Genomic DNA, 22,308 nt, shown 5'->3' with positions numbered 1-22,308 from the left:
GGACAAAGCAGCTGGAGGAAACCCTGCCATAAAGGAATGGAAGGAACACAAAACTAACAAGAGAACTGGAGGACTGTATTCTCTTCCTTTCCTCTGAATTTCTTAGGCTGGCTATCCCTGGAAAGCAAGTCTAAATGGAAGTTCAAGGCTCAGGAAAGTCAGTCTATGGAGAAAGAGAGGAAGCACCTGGGAGACAGACATTTGGTGTCCTAGACTCGAGGGAGGATGGAAGTGTGGCCACGGGAATCCACGTTTTTACAGCATGGACATCTACTCCTGTGGCCATCTTAAGTGGTTCTTAGGCCAAGAACCCCATGCCTTTACAATGACAATGTAGTCACACAGCCAGATCTCAAGGTGGGTAACCAGGCGTGACTTTCACACAAACTGTATCTTAGATCCTGAACTAAGTGCTAATTCCTGTTACCCTAGGATAGCGCTTGTGTTACACTCCACACCATGCCTAACATGCCAGAGTTCTTGAGGGAAAGACGGTAGAGGAAGGGATGAAGACTCATTGGGATCTTTTCGCTACAACCTCCAAACTTTGGGCATGTTATGCTGATTTCCATGGTCCAATTTTCTTTTTGTATAGTGCCTTGGCAGATGGGAGATCCTTTTCTTCAAACATGGACGCCCAATAGGCCAGCATTTCTTTGTTGCTCTTTTCCCACAGAACTCTTTGCATTGCCACAAAAAAAAAAAAAAAAAAAAAAAAAAAAAAAAAAAAATCAACCGCTGGTGTGGTGGCACATACCTGGATCCTCAGCACTTGGGAGGCAGAGGCAGTAGAGCTCAAGGCCAGCTAGGGTTGCAAAGCTTTCTCAAAATAAATAAGCTAAGCATAACTATTCATCTACTCTGGGACTCTCTCTCCAATCCTATAATGCTGAGTAGTTACGCTTTCAGCGGAGTCCTACATTTGTTCTTGTACACAGTATCATTGTGGCACACCTTCCCAGTTTACAAGAGTGGTTCTCTATGTGCAGGTCAAGACCTCTTTGGGTTTGGATGACCCTTTCACAGGAATTGCCTAAGGCCATAGGAAGAGTTATTTACAATTCATAACAGTAGCTTAGTTATGAAGCAACTAAGATAATTCTATGGTTGGGGTACCAGATGATGAACCTTATTAAAAGGCTAGGAAGGCTGAGAGCCACTGCTTTGTGGGTATTTATTTATGTGCACTAAGTCTTGGAGCTCAAGCGGAGGACACAGTGAATTGTGTCCTGCAGTCCTTCTCCAGCCTACCTCTCCACTTGAGGCTGATCTTTTACCAGCATTTTGTTGTACCTAGGCAGCTCCCTGGCAAGGGCTGCCTTTGGAAATTATGACGCCTGTTTGTGTACTGCTCTTTCTCTGTAGCTCTGTAAGACTTGTATGTTCAGCTTCACACTTGATTATAATTCTGGGAGTAGATGACTCAGAATCCCAACAGACCTTGGTTCTTCAGCTCAACTATGAAAACTATGTACATCCAGCAGGAAATCTAGGGTGGACAGAAGTCTTCAACTAAGCTTTCAAGATTGCTGAAAACACCAGGCTGGATTCACAACCTCACGTACAACAGTAAAATATTCACAGCTTCCCATAGGCACTTCAAGAATATACATAGAAGACACTTGGAGTTCCAGTGGGCTTTTATTGAGATAAATTAACAAAAAGAAATAATCAAGATTTTACCAACCATCTTTTCTGAACCATATATAAACTCAGTAAAGACTCAGGTCCATAGACATGTACATACAATGTAACACATCCCAACAAAAACACCCCCCCCACTGGAACACTTGCCAATTAAACAGAAAGCCAATTTTCCCTTTCCCCAAATGTTTTCAAAATTTTAAGTTTCCACTGTTCAAAGTGGAACTGGTCCCTTGTGGCTAGGGACATTAGAATTTTCTTATTTTTACTGAACAAAAAAATTGTAATTTTTATTTTCTAATTTGTCTTGTTTCAAAAAAGGGAAGTGACTTTGTATTCTCCAGACACCCTCCCCAGCAACCACTGGTTAAAATACAGCAGTCTGTATCTTACTAACCCAGGCCCACCCCTCCCTTGCCCTGCCCAGCTCTGTCTACTGGAGATTTAAATACACCTCTGTTGGAGTCTGTCAGCTGTGGAGGGGCAGAGTCCAGGCCAGGCTAGCTCCCTCTGACCTCATAACTGTAACGACCCTTGGACACTTAACTCTTTATTCCAAAGATGAGTTTTTATATTAGAGAAGAAAATAGATTGGCTTTGGGAGTTTTAAAAAACTATCTTTATGAATATAAAGAACTACAAACTCACCAAAGTCCACATAAATTCACCCAAAAGCTGGCTGGCTTACTTCACCTCTCAGGAGGCCAATAATTTTGCCTGACAAAGCTATTTGGCAAGAAAATCATTCCACAGTAACAATTTTAAAGATACACAGAAAGTTGAAAAAATGTATCCAATTAAAATAACATGGCTTAATTCCCAAGAACTTATTTCATCTTTTTTTGTTACTCATCTAAAGGTCAGGAGTGTGGCTAAAGGCAGTTTCCCATGAGGTTATGAGCTTCCAAAGTGTTTCTAAATCCTTAGTGCAGACACCCTCCCTTTGGGACATAGTACCCCCCCCCCCCCCCCTATTAAAAAACAAACAAACAAAACAAAAACCCAAATAATCAGAATGAGATGTTTTGTTTCCAATGCTCTTCACTCCAAGCTTTGTGCTGTGCTCTGTCCTAACCGAGCAAGATGGCATCCAGCACAAAGCAGGTGGCCAAGGAAAGATGCCCTCATCTCATTCTGAAAACGAATTATGACAACCACCCACCCCATCCCACCATTTTGGGCCAACCCAATGTTATGATGCTGGAACCCATTTAAAATAATTTAGAACTAGTTAGGTTTTCCTTTCCAAGAAAAATCATTTTATGGTAAATATAGTCCATTCCTAAGAAAGTTTCTTTCATGTTCAGAACACAAAGGGAGAGAAAAACAAAACAGGCCCTGAGGCAGCAAGGTGTGTAACATCTGTAACTTATTACACAACTATATGACCGGAGGCTAAAAGCACTGAGGTGGATATAATCTGAATGTTAAAAATGGGACATAGTTCTCATCCAAATGAACCACTGGAAAAAAACCAAAACATAACCATTACTTTAAAATTTACTGGAAAGAACCTAAAAGACAATTTCCAATAGTAGCAATATTCCTTATTAGGAGGGATTAAAAAAAAAAAAAAAAACAAAAAGACCAGGCTTTGACCTGGCCAGTAGGGCATCTTCCCATTAACAGCTCCTGTGAGCTAAGCACCCCCCCCCCCACCACTGCCTCTCTAGACAGTGGCCCATGGGGTGCCCAGCTAGTCCAAGCGCCACAACTCAGCAAAGGCTGTACTTCAGAGTACTCTCCATGTGGAGTCTGTGCTTTATGAGGGACCCATAGACATGTGGCACCTGGCAGAGCAGTCCAAAGGTGGCAAGAGACTGCACTTCTTGTTAAATTACCCACATGCTCTCTGGCGAGATAACAAATTACATTTAGACTCCTTTTCCTGCTGATGTTCTACATGGAAGATCCCTCTCATCTCGCCAAAGGCAGGAAGAAGGAGAGCTGCATCAGTACAAGGGCAAGATTTGTTGGTCAAGAGATTTTAAGACCCCTCCCCCACCCTCCCTAAAAAAGTGACTTCCTTAATTTGGTTTATGTTCAGTAACCAACACTGACTGGGCTTGCCTTTTGGGAGTTTGTACTGTGCAGCTCTTGCTACAGTTGTTATGGGGTCAGGATTACGTCTGATCAGGAGGCATCTATAGGATTTTGATCCCCAAGGAATTTGGGATAAATCACAAATAGTTTTGCTTTAGAACTAGGCAAAGTCAAAAAGCAACTTTGAATAACAGATTCCTTTACTCAGGTGAGTTAAGCATGGAAGCATACACACGACATATCTTGTCATAGTTTTGAAAACGATGGAATATGGAAATCGATTTTTTTTAATTTTATTTTTTGCTTTTTTTGTTCCCTAGATGCCTCCTGACTGACCTAGTATACTGGGTTAAAAGGGAATTAAAAACATTTTTAAAAAAAAGTTCACTGGTTTTGATTCATCTCACTCCTTTTGCCTGGAGATCAGGCCAAACATCAAGCATGTTGGGAGGGGCACAATTTAAAGCAACACGACCCACCTAAAGCATCTGCCAGCAATTTACAATGCAAAATGACAGACAATTCTTGTTGCGGCACGAAGAATGGCAAGCAGCTTTCTGCAGCATGGAAGTTAACAGCTCTCAGGGGTTGCCCATTCCTGCAAAAATATATGCATCAAGGTGGGCAGAGGGCACTCACACTACAGGTGACACAGACAACTAGCTCCACAGCTGCTGAGGCCGCCGAGGCTGTACTGGCTGGTCCTGTAAAGTGCAAATCCATGCTTCTCACTCTGCTCTCCATATACTTCTCATACTCCAAGGAAGATTAATCTCTGTTCCCCTTTTGCAGAACTTGGGAAGTTCCTCAAACTTTAGGACAGGAGAACCAAATGACAGAGCTTCTCAAGGCTCCCAGGAATCACAGATTTGTGCAGCTTCCTTGCTCTCTGCTGAGACCACTGCACGTGCACTACAAGAGCAGTGTGGCAGCATGCGGTGCACCCTGGGCATCCGCCCTTTCCCAACACAGGGCTCTGCAGGGTCTGTTTCCTATAGGTAAGAGGCCAAAGCAGTTCTTAGAATCTAGTGTTGCAGAAAACTGAGCCCCTCTCATCTTTAGCTGCTCCCATAATCACTCTAATCCCTTAATCCCAGCAACCTTCATCCAAAAAAAAATAATATATATATGTATATATATATATATATTTATATATATATATATGAACCCAGAAAAAAAACTTATTTACAAAGTTTATACAAGTATACACATCCAATTTTCTACGGGACGCGCTTTGCCAGAGGAAAGAGGGTCAAGGCTCCGACAAGTCTTTACATCGTGTGCCTTACTGCTCATGGAGGCGTGTGAGCCAGGTTAGTGTTCTGCTGTAGAGCACAGAGGCTTGTCATATGGCTCCTGCAGTGAGAGGCTGCTCTTTCCTTCGGGAGCGATGATGGTGCATCTACTCAGCCCAGAAGAAAATTTTACTTGGTACTGTTTTTTTTTTTTTAAATACATGTATTTACAGTGTGGATGGACTGCAGTTGTGAATCAACTCCTCCATATAAAGAAAAGGAAAATGGCGCTAACATCACTAGTCCACCTTCCGGCCCTGGGCGTTTGAGTACTGGTAGAACAGGAAGAGAGACTTCAACTTGAACCCAAAATGAAGAGGCAAAGAAATTAAAAAAAAAAAAAAAAAAAAAAAGAACATGACTTTGTCGATTCCTTGGGCTGTGTGTAAAGATGATATTCTTAAAATGGTCTTGTAGCATAAGGCACTTCGCACAAATAAGTAATAAGCTCTTCAAGGCTTAAAAAACGGATGAATAATCAGGGAGAAGTTGAAATGCAGTAGAGTCAGCTATTGAAGAATTGTAGACAGGCATGTGTATTCACCAAGATTCTTCTCTTTTTAGGGTTTCTCCCCTTTTCTTTTCCTCCTTCAATGTTCCCTTTCCCCAAAAAACATTTTTAAAAACCAGCAGTTAGTGCAACGAATGTTCAGTCAGCACACAGTGCAAACAAGTGGAACAAAAAAGGTCTATTTCTTCTCAGTTTCTCTTCACCAGTTTAAAAAAAAGAAAAATGTCTGAGCTCTTATATAACTCTTCATAGTTCCAAAATAAAGATGAAAAAACCCACAAAGAGAAGAGCACCCCCCCAAAAAAATGATGTGTCACAGATCCAAGGAGCCTTCTGTGTTTGTAAAAGCCTATGGAAAAGGTTTAGAAATTTAAAATTAACAGCCATGAAAGCAACATATAACAAAAAGACATGTTTTCTTATCCCTAACTTTCTCCAGTACTTTCTACTGGACTAGGATCTACTAATTACATGAAAAAAAATCTAAACTACGTGTGGCTTCTCATGCATGTCAATGCAAGCACTCGGGTGGCTGAGGCAAGAGTCACCATGAGTTTATTTCGTCAAGCTAGAGCTATCAGACTGTCTCAGAAAAACTAACAAACCAATTACACTGCCAGGATAGAATGAGATCCAAGTTCTGAGTGTAAGTGGCCAAGTGTGGTGGTATACATGCATCTTTAATGTCAGCACTTAGGAACTGAGAGCATAAAGATTAGGTTTTCAAGGTAATTGCCCTATAGTAGATGAAGAGTTTGAAGTCACCCCTGGCTACCCAAGCCTCTCTCAAAAACAAAATAAAACAAACAAAAAAGTAATATGGAAAAACTCCTTTTGTTTCTGTTTTGGTTACAAGGCTATTCCCAATTCTAAGTCTCCACAGTGTGCTGACATTACAGGCGCTCACACCACACAGAGCTTGGAAAATCTCTAAAACTACAGTAACCGTTACAGCATTCATGCCAGGACACTTAGTGGTGCACAGTGCTCTGCCTTGGGGTAAATCCCTAGCATTGAAGAAAAAGAGGTATGCTTTGTTGCTACAGAAAATCCCGAAACTGCCTACACTGCCTACTGTTGCGCCATGAATGAGGTGTGAGGAGAGACATGGAAAGAGGCACTTCACTTTACCCCCTCATTTTAGTTAAAATTTCATACAATGTATCTTGACAGAAGGAGCATTTTAAAAACACAGACATGTTTGCAACATGTTTAATATCTGATAACAAGGTGTTACAGGTATTTTCAGATAATTTATTAATGCACCCATCCAAAAACAACAAAAAGACGGAGCCAGGCATGGTGGCACATGCCTGTAATCCCAGCACTTGGGGAGTCTGGGGCAGGTGGATCTATGCGAGTTTGAGGCCAGTCTGGTCTAAAAAGCAAGTCCAGAACAGCCACAGCCACACAGAGAAACACTGTCTTGGGGGGATAAAAAAAGGGGGGGGGGGGAGAACGGAGCAGGAAATATATTTAAACCAAGACTGTCAATGCTCCAAATCTGTGATAGGTGTGACTCACATAGCCATGTCAGGAAGCTGTCTCAGGAGCAGCACTGGCTTCGTCTCTAATGACATGGCTGCCTCACCCAAGAGATGCTTGGTTCTCATTCATATTTATGACACTGGGTGTAGCTACTGCTACCACAGGATGTTGGAGGAAAAGCACCTATTTCTTTCCTAAGTCTGAAGGCTCTGTTCACTGTTACAGGTACATACGTGCTTGTTAAGGTTTCTCATCCTCTACAGGCTCGCTGTGGTACTCTGCCACATATAGGCTCTTGTCAATGTTGCTTGGGATAGGTTTAATTTCTGTTCCCAGCTGCTCCTCAATACTTTTCAGGTTAAAGCGATCATCATATGTGATCAAGTTGATGGCTAAGCCAAGATGACCAAAGCGACCTAAAGAAAAATGTGTTTAATAAGTTTAAAATGTGCAAAAAATAAAAAAATCAACGAGTGGTAAATAAAATAACTTAAAGCAATATATACATACAATTCTGTAATACTGCAAAACACACGACATTAGTACTTTCATTTGGTGCCATTCTTAATGGCAGAAACAAGACAGAAAAAACAGAAACAAAACAACTTATCGCACATCAACTGAACAGGCTACTTTTCTGGGCCACCATTCCCTAAACAACACAGTGTAAGAACCACTTACAAAGCCAGTACACGGTCTTACAAATAGGTCAATGTGTGAGATTTACACCAGGTATATGCTCTACCATATGCTTTTTTTTTTTTGTTTTGCTTTAAGATAAGGTTTCTCTGTGTAGCCCTGACTATCCTAGAACTCTCTTTGTAGACCAGGCTGACCTCACAGATAACGGTCTGCCTCTCCAGTACTGGGATTAAAGGCATGGATCACCACACCTGGCACTACCACATGCTTTTAAGACACTAAAAGAACCAGACTTGTATGTTGGCAAGGGTCCTGAAGCCCATTTCACACAAACCCTAAGGGACAGCTATACTTAATTTTACTTTCTTAAAATAACAAAATGGATGCTTGTTTGCATGGCTGCCAAACTGAACAGCACACTCACACAACACTATACTATCTAATCAACGAAATTTTGTATTTCACTTTCTTTTTGTGAGATAATATGTAACAACCTTTTTTTTTTTTTTTTTAGACAAGTTGCAGTTTACAGGTGATTTTATGCTACTTGATACAGGTGCTGGCAATCAAACTAAGAGCTTTACAATGTCTTTAATAACAAATCCATCTCTCCAGCACCCTTCCCTTCCAACCATAATAATGATCCTCCTGCCTCAGCCTCTCAAGCTCTGAGACTAATGGATATGTGCCACTATGGCCAGATTAATTTTACCCTTTATTTCTCTTTTAGAGACTGGGTCTCAATTATGTAGTCCTGGTTGGCCTCAAAATCAGTTTATAAACCCAGCTGGCTCCTTAATACACAGCTATCACCTGCCTCTTCTTCCCAAGTGTACCATATCCAGACAGCCTACCTTTAAAACATTTCATTAATGAAAAAAAATACTTAGTATCAAACAACTAAATTGCTGTGATTTCACTGCTCTCATGGCTATTATACTTTACCTTCCCAAAATAAAAATTAGAGATGATAATTTCCTGTCAAGCAATGTCTGCTAGGTCTTTCCCTTTTTACTCACCTGATCTTCCGATACGGTGAAGATAGGTCTCTGCCAGCTTTGGGAAGTCAAAGTTTATTACCACATTCACAGCTTGTATATCAATACCTCGGGTAAACAGATCTTAAAAAACAAACAAAACACATTATTTAAAAGTATTATACCAATTATGTTTTTAGAAGTCCTTCATCTACTTATGGTAAATGACTTACAAAAAGCATCTGAAGTAAACTAATATGCAAAGCCCCCAACTCAAAACAGGATCATAAATAGGTTCCCTTACCTCTCTCAGAATACCTATCCCCCCCCCCCCCCCCCCCCCAAAAAAAAATCATTCCTGACACTGACTTCTTTTTTGAGATAGGGCTTCTGGTGGCCCAGGCTAGTCTTCAACTCATGCTCCTCTTTCAGTCCTAAATATATTAGGATTACAAGCACACACTGCTGTACCTTTTTAGACATTTATGAACCATTTTTTTATCCAAGTCTTCAAACTTGAAATCCCCTTTTCTCTACGTCTCAAACTTACCCAGTTCATAAAGCCAATATACCACCTCTTCTGAAACTACTTGACAGCTATTATTTTTATGTTCTAATAAATACTTGTGATAATAAAGATTTCATATTACTCCCTTGTTAACCAAGCTTAACTGTTTTTTTTCTTCCTGAGACAGGGTTTCTCTGTGTAGCCCTGGCTGTCCTGGACTCACTCTGTAGATCAGGCTGGCCTCGAACTCAGATCTGCCTGCCTCGTCCGTCCTCCCTGAGTACTGGAGTTACAGATGTGTGCCATAAGAGCCTGGCAAGTTTAACTATTTTTAAGAGAGGTCTCATTCTGTAGCTTTGGCTGGCCTTGAACTTGAAGCACCCTTCCTGACCCCCTATCCCAGTGCTTGATTATACAACATCTGGCACCAAATACTGTGTGTGGTTTTTTTTTTGTTTTGTTTATTTTTTTTACTGCCCATTCATTAGTATACCATTAAGGCTGCTTCTGAGCTTTTATTAAATCAAAGCCTAGTACTTTTAATAAAGATTACAGGGATGCAAGCTCTGTTTTAATACCAATTTTCTGATTAAACCAGCATTCTTTGTAAGGAGAAATGGCATTTTATTTTTTTTAAGATTTATTTATTATGTATACAATATTCTGTCTGCATGTACACCTGCATGCCAGAAGGCACCAGATCTCATTATGGATGGTTGTGAGCCACCATGTGGTTGCTGGGAATGGAAGTCAGGACCTCTGGAAGAGCAGCCAGTGTTCTTAACCTCTGAGCCATCACTCTAGCCCCGGCATTTTATTTTTTGCAGCTTGACTAAGCGTAGTGTATAAAACCCTAGCCCTAGGATTAATCCCAGCATACAGTAAAACTTGGCATACTGTCCACACTCATAATCACTTCACTAAGGAGAGGAAACAGTCACCATGGGCTTCATGCTGATCTCTAAGCTAGCCTGGGTTACAGGAGAAGACCATGACTCAGTAAATAAAGAAAACCAACTGAGCAGGGTAGCTATTCATCACTGTACAAAGTACTATAACTACTATCATCTTCCTTTTTCGTTAGTTTTAGGGATTAAGCTGACAACTCCTAAGCCCCAACTTTTTACTTACAGTGGAAAAATGGGAGGGAGGGGTACCTGATGAAAATGCAGTTTTTACTTTCTTATGAATACTGAATTTGATTAGCAGCATCAACATTCAGCAATAAGCTATTTTATGGGTTTCCCAAATGTAGGAAAAACTATAATAGATACAGCTACACAGACAAATACTTCTGCACAATTTTAGAAAGACCATACCAGTTGGCTTCCTTACATGGATAAAGGAAAGTCTCACAAGGTCCCACCTCAGTATGAACGACAGCAGTCAACAGCTGAGGCCACAATCCTAAGTGGTTAGCCCCGAACACACACATATATACTGGCAAAACTAAGCAAAAGATTGTGTGTATGTTTATATGTCTGAAAATCCATGTACAAAAAACCAGCCATAACTACAGAGGAAGAGGTCACTAATTAAAAGGGTAAAGTACAAGTGGAGCTGGAAGGGAGAAGAGGGAGGGATGGAAATGATACAAATACAATGTGTTTATGAGTGAAATTCTCAAATTCAGGTCTGGAGAAGAAAACTACTGCATGTGCACCGGTGTAACATAAGAATGATTATTAAGTGTAGAGATGCTTTTTGCATCAGTTAGCTAATCATCAAAGAGTAAATATTCATTGACTATCAACAATTTTTTTGTTTTTTCAAGACATGGTTTTCTGTGTAGCCCTGGCTGTTCTGAAACTCGCTCTGTAGACCAGGCTGGTCTCAAACTCAGAAATCCTTCTGCCTCTGCCAATCACGTGCTGGGATTAAAGGCATGGACCACCAACACATGGAGAACATCAACAAACGAACAATGGTTATTTATAATTTAGTGTGTATGGTACCTTTGATTTATAGAAGAAAAAGAGCAGAGAAAAAAAAATGTGATTGGCCCCAGATTACTGTGTGTGTGTGTGTGTGTAATGGGGACAGAGAGTACTTGGTGCCTACACTCAAAACTGTAGGATTCTTGATGGGCACGGCATACATAATCCCAGCACTCAGGAGGCCAACACAGAAAGATTGCTGTGAGTTAGAACATAGCCTGGGCAACTTCATTAGATTTTTTTTGTTTTTGTTTTTAAAACAAAACAAAAAAACCCTTAACAAAACAATTTAAAAGCTCTAAACAGGAAGTACATAAGTTATTTTTATAGTCACTTCCTGATTACCGGGAACCACCAATTTTAACATTTGGTAGAAGCAGCAAGCATTTTTTTAATATAGTATTTTCACAAAGAGCCTGACTCAAATATTCTAAAATAGGTGGCTAAAGAGACTGTTCAATGGTTACACTTGCTGCTCTTTGCAGAAGACACAAATTCCGTTTTAAGCACTCACATCAGCAGGCTCATAACTACCTCCAACTTCAGTTCCAGGGGATCCAATTTCCTCTTCTGGCATCTGCAGGCACCCATGCACGGGTGGCAGACACTCTCACAGATAGACACACACACACACCAGACACGCACACGAATTAAAAGAAATCTTAAAAAAGAAAGTGTGTGCGCTAGTGTGGTGGTGCATACCTTTAACCCAAGTACTTAGAGGCAAAGGCCAGCTGAGAAAAGAAGGGAGTTTAAGACCAGTCTGGTCTACGCATCCAACAAGGCCAGTGAGTATTAGTATTTAGGCAGCCTGCTTAAGGACCCCAAAAGTGAGGACTAAACAGTAATACCTTGTCTCAAAAAACTAAAACTAACCAACCAAACAAAAAAACCCAATCAACCAAGCAATACCTCTAAAATAAAATTTTATCTGAATGATTATATAGGTACATACATACTTAAAAACTCATATGATAATAAAGAGTATACTTATGAATGTATACATTATAGCTCCAACTCCAAGTCCTTCTACTTACTCAAATAATAATTATTCTTCATATACTAACAGTGAGATTAAACTCCAAGTACACAGCTGGGAAGTCATTGAATCTATTAGTTTTGTCTGAACTATGTTTGTCTCCCTCACCCTACTCGGGTTTATTTTTCTGAGGTAAAGAAATAACCAAAAATTAGAACATCTCGACTTAGGGTAAAACACAGAACAACTTCTAAAATGCAATTTTTTAGTAATGTTTGTGTCTGCACACTCTTTAATGTTAGAACTGTTCAGAAAACACAAACACAAAGCCTTGTTTACAGCCACACATGCAACACAGTGTGAGAGTCAGGTTTGAACCAATGTCAGGAACTAAATTAAGAGCACCCATGTTCAACTTCAAAAGCTCTCGAAGTGGCAGCAGGGTATGATCGCTAAGTCATAGGCCTCGCTATGTGACACAAAGTAACTCAGACAATAAAGAAAATAGTGGGTACAAGAAATAAACACTTACCAGTGCAAACAAGATTGCGGCATAAGCCATTTCGGAAATCATGAAAGACACGATTTCGATGTTCCTGGGAGGAGGAAGTGAGGGAGATAAACTACTTGAGTAAAATTTATAGAGAACTCAAATTTTCCACTGTGGTTTCTCCTACCTGCAGTTCTTCATCCCCCCAAATTTATGTAAGTATCTATGCTTCTTTTCCAAAAACAAACACAGAAACCGCTTGCAGACCACATATATACTGGTTTAGCTGCCTTCCCTGGTTTCAGTCATCCATAGTCAACTTTGCTCTGAAAACTTTAATGGAAAATTCTGGAAATGATCTCTAGTTTTAAATGACACACTTCTGAGGAATGATGTAATTCTGTGTCACTCTAAGATGTCAATCATCATTGTGCCCAGCATCTACAGTGTACAGACACTACTTATGTTATTTAACTGTCATGGCTACCTAGCAGATAAAATGGATAAATGGCCGCAGTATCCAGTGTTCAAATAACCTTTCTGTAGCAGTCAAAAGCTCTATCACTCATAATGTCTACACAATACACTTCATCATGCAAGCATTTTATCATTTCTATCATCACAAGGACAGGTATAATAAGATATGCTGAGATCACAGTCACATAACACTTGACAATATATTGCTACATTTGTTCCATTTTATTATTCTAATAAGCGTTTTATGGCATCCCATTTAAGGAGGAGTTACTTATATTAAAATCTAGAACAGTGCTTTCTGTAAAAAAAAAAAAAAGTTTGCATTTGGTTCTCCAATAAAGTCACTAGCCTCAGGGAGCCAACAACTTTTGAAATGTACTAATTTGACTAAGAAACAAAACCTTATATATTTGCTTCTAACTAACTTAAACGGCTACATGGAGCTATCTAATAGGTTATTGCATTAAACAGAACAAATTCAGAAATTACCTGAGAAAGAATGAACCTTACTATGTCCTTTCTGTGCCACCCCCCAGGATTTCATGCAGCTTAGGTTGTTTTCAAACTTAGTATGTAGCAGAGAATGACCTTAAACTCTTCATTTCCTCTAAGTGCTAGGATTTCAGACACAGACCAAGAGACCTGACATTTCTATACTGTTCTTTAAGCTTGCTGGTTTAAGTGAAGGTTTCTATGGCTACTAAAGAACAGTCCTCCATTCATTCATTCTCTTCCTGGTACCAGGGACTGAACTCAGTATACTGCTCTACCACTAATACCTAGTTAAGACAAGGCATTTGTGGAACATTAAAACAAAAAGAAATACTTTGAACTCAGAGATCCACCTGCCTCTACCTCCAGAGTGCTGGGATCAAAGGCGTGGGCCAGCACACCCAACAGGAAAAGAATTTTTACTAAATCTAGTCAAGTTCTTAAATTACACTCACCTGCCTCATTTTAGCGTGGATATAGAAGCAAGAGTAACCCAGCTGAGAAATCTTCTTGGCCAGTAGTTCTACTCTCTGGGAAGAGTTGCAGAAAATGATAGACTGGTTTATCTGAAGCTGAGCACAAAGAGAAGTGTGAGAAAGACAAAAACATTTATTTTGCCAATCTTGAAAATATTTAGCCAAAAGTTTGTAAAAACTTAGTAAACAAATGTTGATGAGAATTGGTTTTATTACAGAAGAGTATTTCATAAGGGCCACCTAACCAACAGAGAGACAAAATACAGACTCTCTCTGCACAGCAGTCATGCTCTACAATGCCACTCACTGTTCACTGAATGAACAAGTAAGGACCACTGCTTCCATGCTAGAGAGATGGCTCAGCAGATAAGCACAGCAGCATTCTTGCAGAGGACCCAAGTTCAGTTCTCAGTCCACACATTGTGAAGCTCACAACTGCCTATAGCCAACTCTACTTCTAGGGGCTCTGACATCCTTTTCTGGACTCTGCCAGCAGCTGCACACACATACACATAACCCGACACAGACTCATACATAAACAATTAAATAAAACAAACAAAAAGAACCATTGTTTTTAGGGAAAATACAAAGTCAGGATCACATTTTATAAACAGGTAAACATGTAATTTTATGTTTTCTTTTCTTTACGCATGTCTTACTTAATACAGCTATAGCCCCAAACCAATATAACCCACACCTGCAAAAAGCTTATCTAGTGCATTTTTTCCTGTACAACACAGCAGTCTTCTTGAGCCTAAGAGTACAGGTAAGCCTTTCAGCAAGTGTAGGAGACATTTTAGAATGAAATCGTGAATAGCACCAAAATTTGAAAAACAATGGCTCAATGAATGTAAAATAGATGCTTACTTATACCATGAGAGCCAAAACATGAAGGACCTTAGCTGAGATCAATATATATATATATTTTTTCCCCCTCACTGGACATATCTACAAAATGAGCAAAACACCTTCAGTACTGACTTTGCAGGTCACAAATTCTAGCAACTAAATGTATTTACAAACACAGAATCTAAGTAATCAGGATAAACTGTAACTATACTTTTATTTTTAACAATAAAAGTAAAGCACTTATGTCAATCAGTTGCAACCTTCAACCAACCAAAGCTGCGGCTCTACAGTTAAAATAATGGGAAAAATGATGTAATTGTTCAATTTACTAGGACTTAGTGGAGGATAGGACGCAGCAGGAAAAGCCCAGTACTTACCCTGGAGAAAAGTGTATTGAGGCAGTGTACTTTTTGGCGCTCTGTTACATATGCGTAGTACTGGGTTACCCCCTTCAGAGTTAGTTCCTCCATCAGGTTTATCTCATAGGGTTTTTGCAGATGGGAATTCTGAAGGTGGGGGGAAGAAAGAAGAGCTTAAAGACTGGGTTTCTCTCTTAAACTGAAAATGTATACATTTCTTTTTTGCTTTTTTTTTTTTTTCCTCAGAGGGTAGGGCAGTACTAGGGAATTAAACTTAGGCTTCAGGTATGCTTGGCAAGGAGTCTAACTTTAAGTTCCATTTCTTGCCCTAAGCTTATACTTTTTTTTTTTTTGGGGGGGGGGGAGTCTCTTGCTCTAAGGGATCCATGTCTTTTCAAAACATATATTCATAAAATAAGTAATCCTAAAAAGGCATACTTCAGATTCACAATATAACTATGCTAGAGATGAGCAGGGTTGTGCATGCCTGTAGCCCACCACTCAGAAGGCTGCAATAGAAAGAGCACTATGACTATATAAGGATTTCCAGGGCAACCACGTTTTATATACTGGATAGTGCTATAACCAATTTACCTATCATCTATGGGATATGTGATCTTGGCAGAAAGAGCTAAATAAAGAAAATTACAACTCTCTTTCTGTTTTTGAAACAGAGTTTCAAAATATGCTGGAGGATGGCAGCACATGCCTTTAATCCAACACTCAGGAGGCTTTCTGAGTTTGAGACTAGCCTGGTCTACAGAGTGAGTTCCAGAATAGCCATGGCTACACAGAGAAACTCTGTTGGGGTGGGGGGGGGCTGGAACTAATTATGTAAACCAGGCTAGCTTTGGAACTCAGAGATTCCGTTTAGAAAATTCAAGTGTGTGTGTGTGTGTCAAATGTGGTGGCACATACTTTTAATCCCAGCACTTGGGAGGCAGAGTCAGGAGACCTCTGTGAGACTGAAGCCAACCCTCTGGCCAGGGCTTCAAGAGACCATGATTCAAAAACAAAACAAAAACCCAATCATAAATCCATACACAAATCTTTACTGATGACATAAAAACAAACCAAAACCAACCAACAAATAACAAAAAAACCCCACAAAAAACCTGAAATAACATAAAGCAAATATTCTAATAAGATATAATTACAGGTAAAAGTATATTCACAGGTACCATGATGACACTGATTCCAAGTATAGATTTACTACTTACCATAAACTTTTGTACACTAAGAGGGAAAGTAGCGGAATATAGTAAAATCTGCCTATTTTTAGGTAGTGTGAGAATAATATCCTCCATTATCTGCACAAAATCCTGTGACAACAACTTATCTGCCTGTAATACAAAGAAAAGGTACTTTTTAAAAAAGTAACATTGAACATTTTGGTTAGCATATAAACAAAGGGCAATGCACAACCTGTACGTGCTGTTCCTGGCTATGAACATAAATTTAAAATTTAATATGTACTGTTCAAGGTTACCAAGACAAAAGGGTGTAAGGAGCCAAGTATGGTAGCATATGCCTGTAATCCCAGCACCCAAGTGGCTGAAGTGGGAGAACTGAGAATCTGATGTCAGCCTGGGCCATGTAATAAGCCCGTCTTAAATAGAGACAAGGCTATAATCCCTACCTATGGGGGGGGGGGGGCTGTAGACTGTTAAAATTTTCTTCTTTCACAGAATTTAAATGTGATTCCAATTAAAGAGGTAATATCGTATACAGGTTTTGCGCTGTGTGTGGTGTGCACACACCTTACTCTCAGGTAGAGGCAACAGGATAGTGAATTCAAGGACAGCCTAGTATATAGCAAGACCCCATTACAAAACCAAACCCAAGTTAGGCTGTGAATTCAAACCACTCATTAGCTATGCTGGGTATCACTTAGTCATGCTTCAGTCTCCTTAGTTCTAAAAACAGGCTACCTACAACCCATAACAACATTCTAAGACACCTAGACCTTATCAGACTAAAAATTACATACAAACATGTTACAACTTAATGTTGACATAAACTTGGTGCTATTCCTCCTTAGTCAAAAGTCTGTGAACTAGTAATCTACAGCAATAGGAAAGTAACTGTTTTATACTGGTATATACAGTAATACTGACAGGATAAATGCACAAAGCGCTGCTCCATCCCAGAGACACAGGAAGTTTTATTTTACTTTATAGTAATTCACTGCTTTTTTATGAGCATTGATGTTTTGCCTGCATGTATGTATGTGTGAGGGTGCTGGTCTCCTGGACCTGAAGTTACAAACAGTTGTGAGCTCCCATGTAGTTGCTGAGAATTCAACTTGGGTCCTCTGAAAGAGCAGTCGGTGCTCGTAACTGCTGAGCCATCTTGCCAGCCCACTGTTTTTTTTATTTATTTTTGTTTGCTTATTTTTAAGACAGGGTCTCATTATTTGGCGTTAGCTGAGTAAGTCCTTAAAAGGCATTCATAATAGGTTATAACCCAATAAAGTGACAAATTTCATAGAAACAAAAGAACCAAACAATATAAAGTAGCAGATACAAAATGAAGGGTTAAGAGATATCCCTTATATGCTTTTAAAATGTATCACTGCAAAGATTTAGAATGAATTTGGCTTGGTTTTTTGGTAACATAAATATTTGGAAAGGTCAAACGAAACAGCTTTTGCTTTACGCTCTGAAAATTGCAAGCAAAGCTTGTAAGAGCACTGAACAGTCCTTTAAGAGAAGAAACATTACCTCATCCAATACTATCATCTGGACATGATCAACCTTTGCTACTCCTTTCTTGATAAGATCCAGGATTCTGCCAGGGGTAGCAATCACCACATGCACTACAAAATGTACAGGAAAAAAGATTCAGAAGATAATGTATTTTTGTTAATTATATATTTGTTAATTTTATCTGGGGGGGGGGGAAGAACCTGTAATTTTATAATGTGTATTCAGCATCCCACACACACTGCTTACAGAGATACAAGAACGTACAAAGATATATTTTGGGCAGAATTTTTCCACTTCCTCTCACAACAGCTATACAATACTCGTAGTTTCCCAGGCCACCAATTCCAACTAAGTGGCATGTAACTTTTGTCTTATGACAATCTCCAAGAAATAGCAGCACAATACTGGGCTTCTCGTACCCTGTATTGAAGACATGCCTTCAGTCTAGGCAATGCTGCTCAGACTGTTTTAAGGGGAAAAAAGAATGGTTACTAAAAACAAAAACGGTGCAACTTAAAAATACAGCCAGATTTAAAAAATTTAGCCAAGTAAGCAAATAATAAATATTTACAATGTGGCTAAAACTTGATTTTACACGTGATCTTGCTCTTGCTATTTTGTTACTCTTTCTCACTCAGCATTTTACCATGGAGAGCCATTCATTAAAAAAAGAATACAAGTCAGTCTTGTGGACCACTGCTACTTTACTGACTGTGACAATCCACTAAAGCTATACCTTGCTGTATCTAGCCAATCTCATAAAATATTTAAATTTACCTTCTTTTTCAGTGCTACAAACAACAAGAATAAAAAACTCTCTTAATATACAGGCTTATATTTATCCAATTACTTGAAAATGTAAGTTTATAACCTGAAATACACTGTCATGTGTATTGTATACTTGTGTTATAAAACAGCCTGTTTTCTACAAATGTACATTACTGATAACTAATACTTTCAGCCTTGAAAATGTGAACACTTAATATAAATCTGGTACTTTGAACCACATTAAACAATACTAAAAAATTCTTAATCCCAGCATTTTAAAGGCAGAGGCAGGCAGATCTCTGTGAATTCCAGGTTTGAGAACAGACAGATCTACAGAGAGAACCTGTCTCAAGAAAACAAAAACCGAAAATACTAATAAGGCTGAATATCCTTTTAGTTATCTATTTTTTTGTCTCTTAAAAGAAAACAATGTTTTCACTATTCATTTTCTACCACAGTGCTTCTGTTCCTCAATTTCTTGTTTTGTTAAGACAGGGTATCATGTGTTCCAGGCTGGCCTCACACTTATTATGAAGTATGACCTTGAACTTTTTTAAAAAAATTCTTTATTAATTACATTTATTCACTCTGTATCCCCCCTGCAGTTCCCTCCCTCCTCCTGTTCCAATCCCTCCTTTCTTCCATCCTCTGCAATGCATGCCCCTCCCCAAGTCCACTGATAGGGGAGGTCTTCTTTTCCTTCCTTCTGATCCTAGTCAATTAGGTCTCACCAGGAGTGGCTGCATTGTCTTCTTCTGTGGCCTTGTAAAGCTGCTTCCCCCTCAAGGGGGAGGGGGGTAATTAAAGAGCAGGCCAATCAGTTCATGCCAGAGACAGTCCCTGTTCCTATTACAATGGAACCCACTTGGATACTGAACTGCCATGGGCTACATCTGTGCAGGGGTCTTAGGTTATCTCCATGCATAGTCCTTGGTTGAAGTATGAGTCTCAGGAAAGACCCCTGTGCTCAAATTTTTTGGTTCTGTTGCTCTGCTTGTGGAGTTCTGACCCTGAACTTTTGATCATCTTAATTTCACTTCCCCAGTGCTGGAATTACAGGCGTGTGCCACTGAATCCCGTTTATTTGTTGGTGAAACACTCAGGGCTTTGTGTGTGCTTGGTAAACAATTTACTAACCAAGCCACCCTCAGTTCCACAATTAATTGTTAAAAATATGTTTTAGTTGTTTCCTAAAACACCCGGGGGCTGGAGAGCTGGTTTGGTAGTTAAGAGCTGCTCTTGCAGAAAATTCAAGTTCAGTTCCCAGCATCTACATCAGGTGGCGCACAGCTGCCTGTAACTCTAGCCCCAGGGGCCAATGACCTCCCCATGGCACCTGCACACCTGTGTGCAGAATCACCTCCCACTTTTCATATAGTTAAAAATATGTATGAAAAATAAATAAAAAGGAGACATTTGTAACTACAATTAGAGAGCTGTGCTACCTAATCATTTCCTACCTGTATCATCAAGCCTCATTATGTCATCCCGTAAATTGGTTCCTCCTGTGGTTGCCATCACTTTGGCCCCTCCCATGTGTTTGCTGACCTGGATGCAAATTTGACTGACCTGTAGAGCAAGTTCTCTAGTGGGAACAATCACCATTGCTAGAAAATATCAAAGAACAGAGGAAGGGGAGGAAAGAACATGTCAATTTTAGAAGTTTAAGAAGCTAGAAAAATAATTTCACTGAGGCATTAAGTCTAACAATATACACATAACATAGACATAATGTATCTAACAGTCTTAAACCACATTTGTTTGACAGAAGAGATTCATTAATCTAAATACTTAAGCAGTTAATGCCTCCTGCTCAGGTTTTATTTACATCATATGAAAGTAAGGAGAGATAGTTATAAATTGAAAGTTGGAAAATAAGAAAAGCTTTAGAGGTGAAATCTTAGTTATATGAACTGACTCCAGATACAACTACATAAATTTGCTTATTTTCCACTCTCTAAACTCTCAAAATCCCCTAAGCTCAAGCCATCACAGCATAAGCATTTACTGTTTCTACAAGGAACTCTGCCCACAAGGGAATTCAGTTTCCTAGGCCATAAGCAATAACTCACTTAACCTCCTATCAGTTCAGTTTTCCTAACTATAGGGCAATAAAACTTGTGTTGCTTAAAATATCAACTGTGTATCAATCATAGAAAAGTACTCTGAAAATGGGAAATCCCCTTTAAAAGTTGGGAATAATTTTTAGATAATTACGCCAAATACTGTAAGACGAGCGTAAAGACAGTAACAAGTATAGATTGCATAAATTCTGACCAAGAGTAAATAAAACCTCCTACAAAGAACAGAGGAAGGGGGAGGAAAGTATAAACAGATTCCCCTATCCCCACACTTTATCCAACTAACCTTGAATATTGTCCTTCTTCAGGTCCAGCCGTTCAAGTAAGGGAATGAGGTAGGCACCGCTTTTGCCTGTTCCATTTTTTGCTCTAGCTAAGATATCCCTACCAGATAAAGCAATGGGAATGCTCTCCTCCTAAAAGACAAGGTAATGCAAAAATTACTTGTGAATAAAAAGAAGTTAACTATGAATAACTAGGCTCTTCTCTAAGTTACAATGAACAATACTCCTCTTGGTACTGCTTTGAACTGTACTGTTTGCATTTTGTATGAATGGCAGACTCAAGTGGATTAGCAAGATCAATGAGCATTAACATCATTATGAACCAAAAAAGTTTGCCAAAACTGTTCCTAGAGAAAACATTCAACATCTTAGTTGAATCTCAGCATAACATAGAGTAAGTGAGCTGGGCGTGCTGGTACAAGCCTTTTATCCCAGAGGCAGAGTAAGAAAAATCAGAGTTCAATGCCAGCCTGGTTTTGGCAGCCAGGGCTTCTTAGAGAAAGACCCTGTCTCAAAAAAACAAAAGTTCATGGTAAGTATCTGCATACAAAGAAAACAACAGAGGAAAATATTCTCAAAGGGCTGTAAACAGTCCTCAAGAAAAGAATATTTCTGTCAGAAATGAAAACTGGCCACAAAGTAAGCAGTTCATGCCTGTAACCCCAGAAGGGAAGAACAGCGCTTCAACATCAGCTTGACTTACTAAAGAGCTTGTCTAAAAAATAAACAGGAAAAAAAGGCACCAACAACTCCAAGGAGATCCAGAAGAATGTCAGAGTCTCTAGAGTTATAAGTAGTTTTGAGTCACTGAGAACTCCTAACTGGGTGCTGGGAACATAACTCAGGTCCACGGCAAGCATCAAGTACTCTTAATCATTAACCACCTCTCTCCAGCCCCATAAAAACCCAACTAACAATGCAAAACACTTTATTTCTTATCCTAAAACTTTATATAATGGCTCAACATCATTGCACTTCAGAGACAAGTAGCTTTGGTCATGTAACTCCAGAAAAAAACAAGGTTAAGAGGAGTAGGAGCAGCAACTGTTACTAACGCTCACCACTGTTGAACATTATAGGCATAAAATCTTTCAGGGTGGGAAGAAAAAGCTTGATTTTTTTTTTCCTTAAAAAAGTTTTTCTCCCTTATTCATCTCAAAAAAAAAAAAAAAAAAAAAAAAAAAAAAAAAAAAAAAAAAAAAAAAGCACGAGAAACATTTAGTGCTTGCTTGTATAGTGGTTTGTTTCCTTTGTTTCCTCACCCCAGTTCCTTCCTTTAAACACACACACACACACACAC

At 39.3% G+C, this 22,308-nt stretch overlaps 1 protein-coding gene across 4 annotated transcripts in view; it reads right to left on the bottom strand.

The window, feature by feature from the left end:
- Positions 1 to 1,622: 1,622 nt before the first annotated feature.
- Ddx6 (DEAD-box helicase 6) overlaps positions 1,623 to 22,308 on the bottom strand; it is a 42,187-nt gene continuing 21,501 nt past the window's right edge. For all 4 annotated transcript variants that reach the window (XM_055612507.1, XM_055612506.1, XM_055612504.1 and 1 more), the window contains exons 5-14: positions 21,011 to 21,140; positions 20,104 to 20,250; positions 17,891 to 17,985; positions 16,388 to 16,510; positions 15,186 to 15,314; positions 13,939 to 14,055; positions 12,557 to 12,620; positions 8,643 to 8,744; positions 7,215 to 7,397; positions 1,623 to 5,842 (exon numbers count right to left, since the gene is read on the bottom strand). In XM_055612507.1, coding sequence (XP_055468482.1) covers positions 7,222 to 7,397; positions 8,643 to 8,744; positions 12,557 to 12,620; positions 13,939 to 14,055; positions 15,186 to 15,314; positions 16,388 to 16,510; positions 17,891 to 17,985; positions 20,104 to 20,250; positions 21,011 to 21,140 — 1,083 coding nt within the window. In that variant the 3' untranslated portion in view covers positions 1,623 to 5,842; positions 7,215 to 7,221. The remainder of the gene's footprint in view (positions 5,843 to 7,214; positions 7,398 to 8,642; positions 8,745 to 12,556; positions 12,621 to 13,938; positions 14,056 to 15,185; positions 15,315 to 16,387; positions 16,511 to 17,890; positions 17,986 to 20,103; positions 20,251 to 21,010; positions 21,141 to 22,308) is intronic.

Source organism: Psammomys obesus, unplaced genomic scaffold, assembly GCF_907164565.1.
Source record: "Psammomys obesus unplaced genomic scaffold, mPsaObe1.curated_primary_1811, whole genome shotgun sequence".
NCBI lineage: Eukaryota > Metazoa > Chordata > Mammalia > Rodentia > Muridae > Psammomys > Psammomys obesus.
The sequence above is the reverse complement of the archived record's forward strand: the minus strand, read 5'-3'. Positions and strand labels throughout refer to the sequence as shown.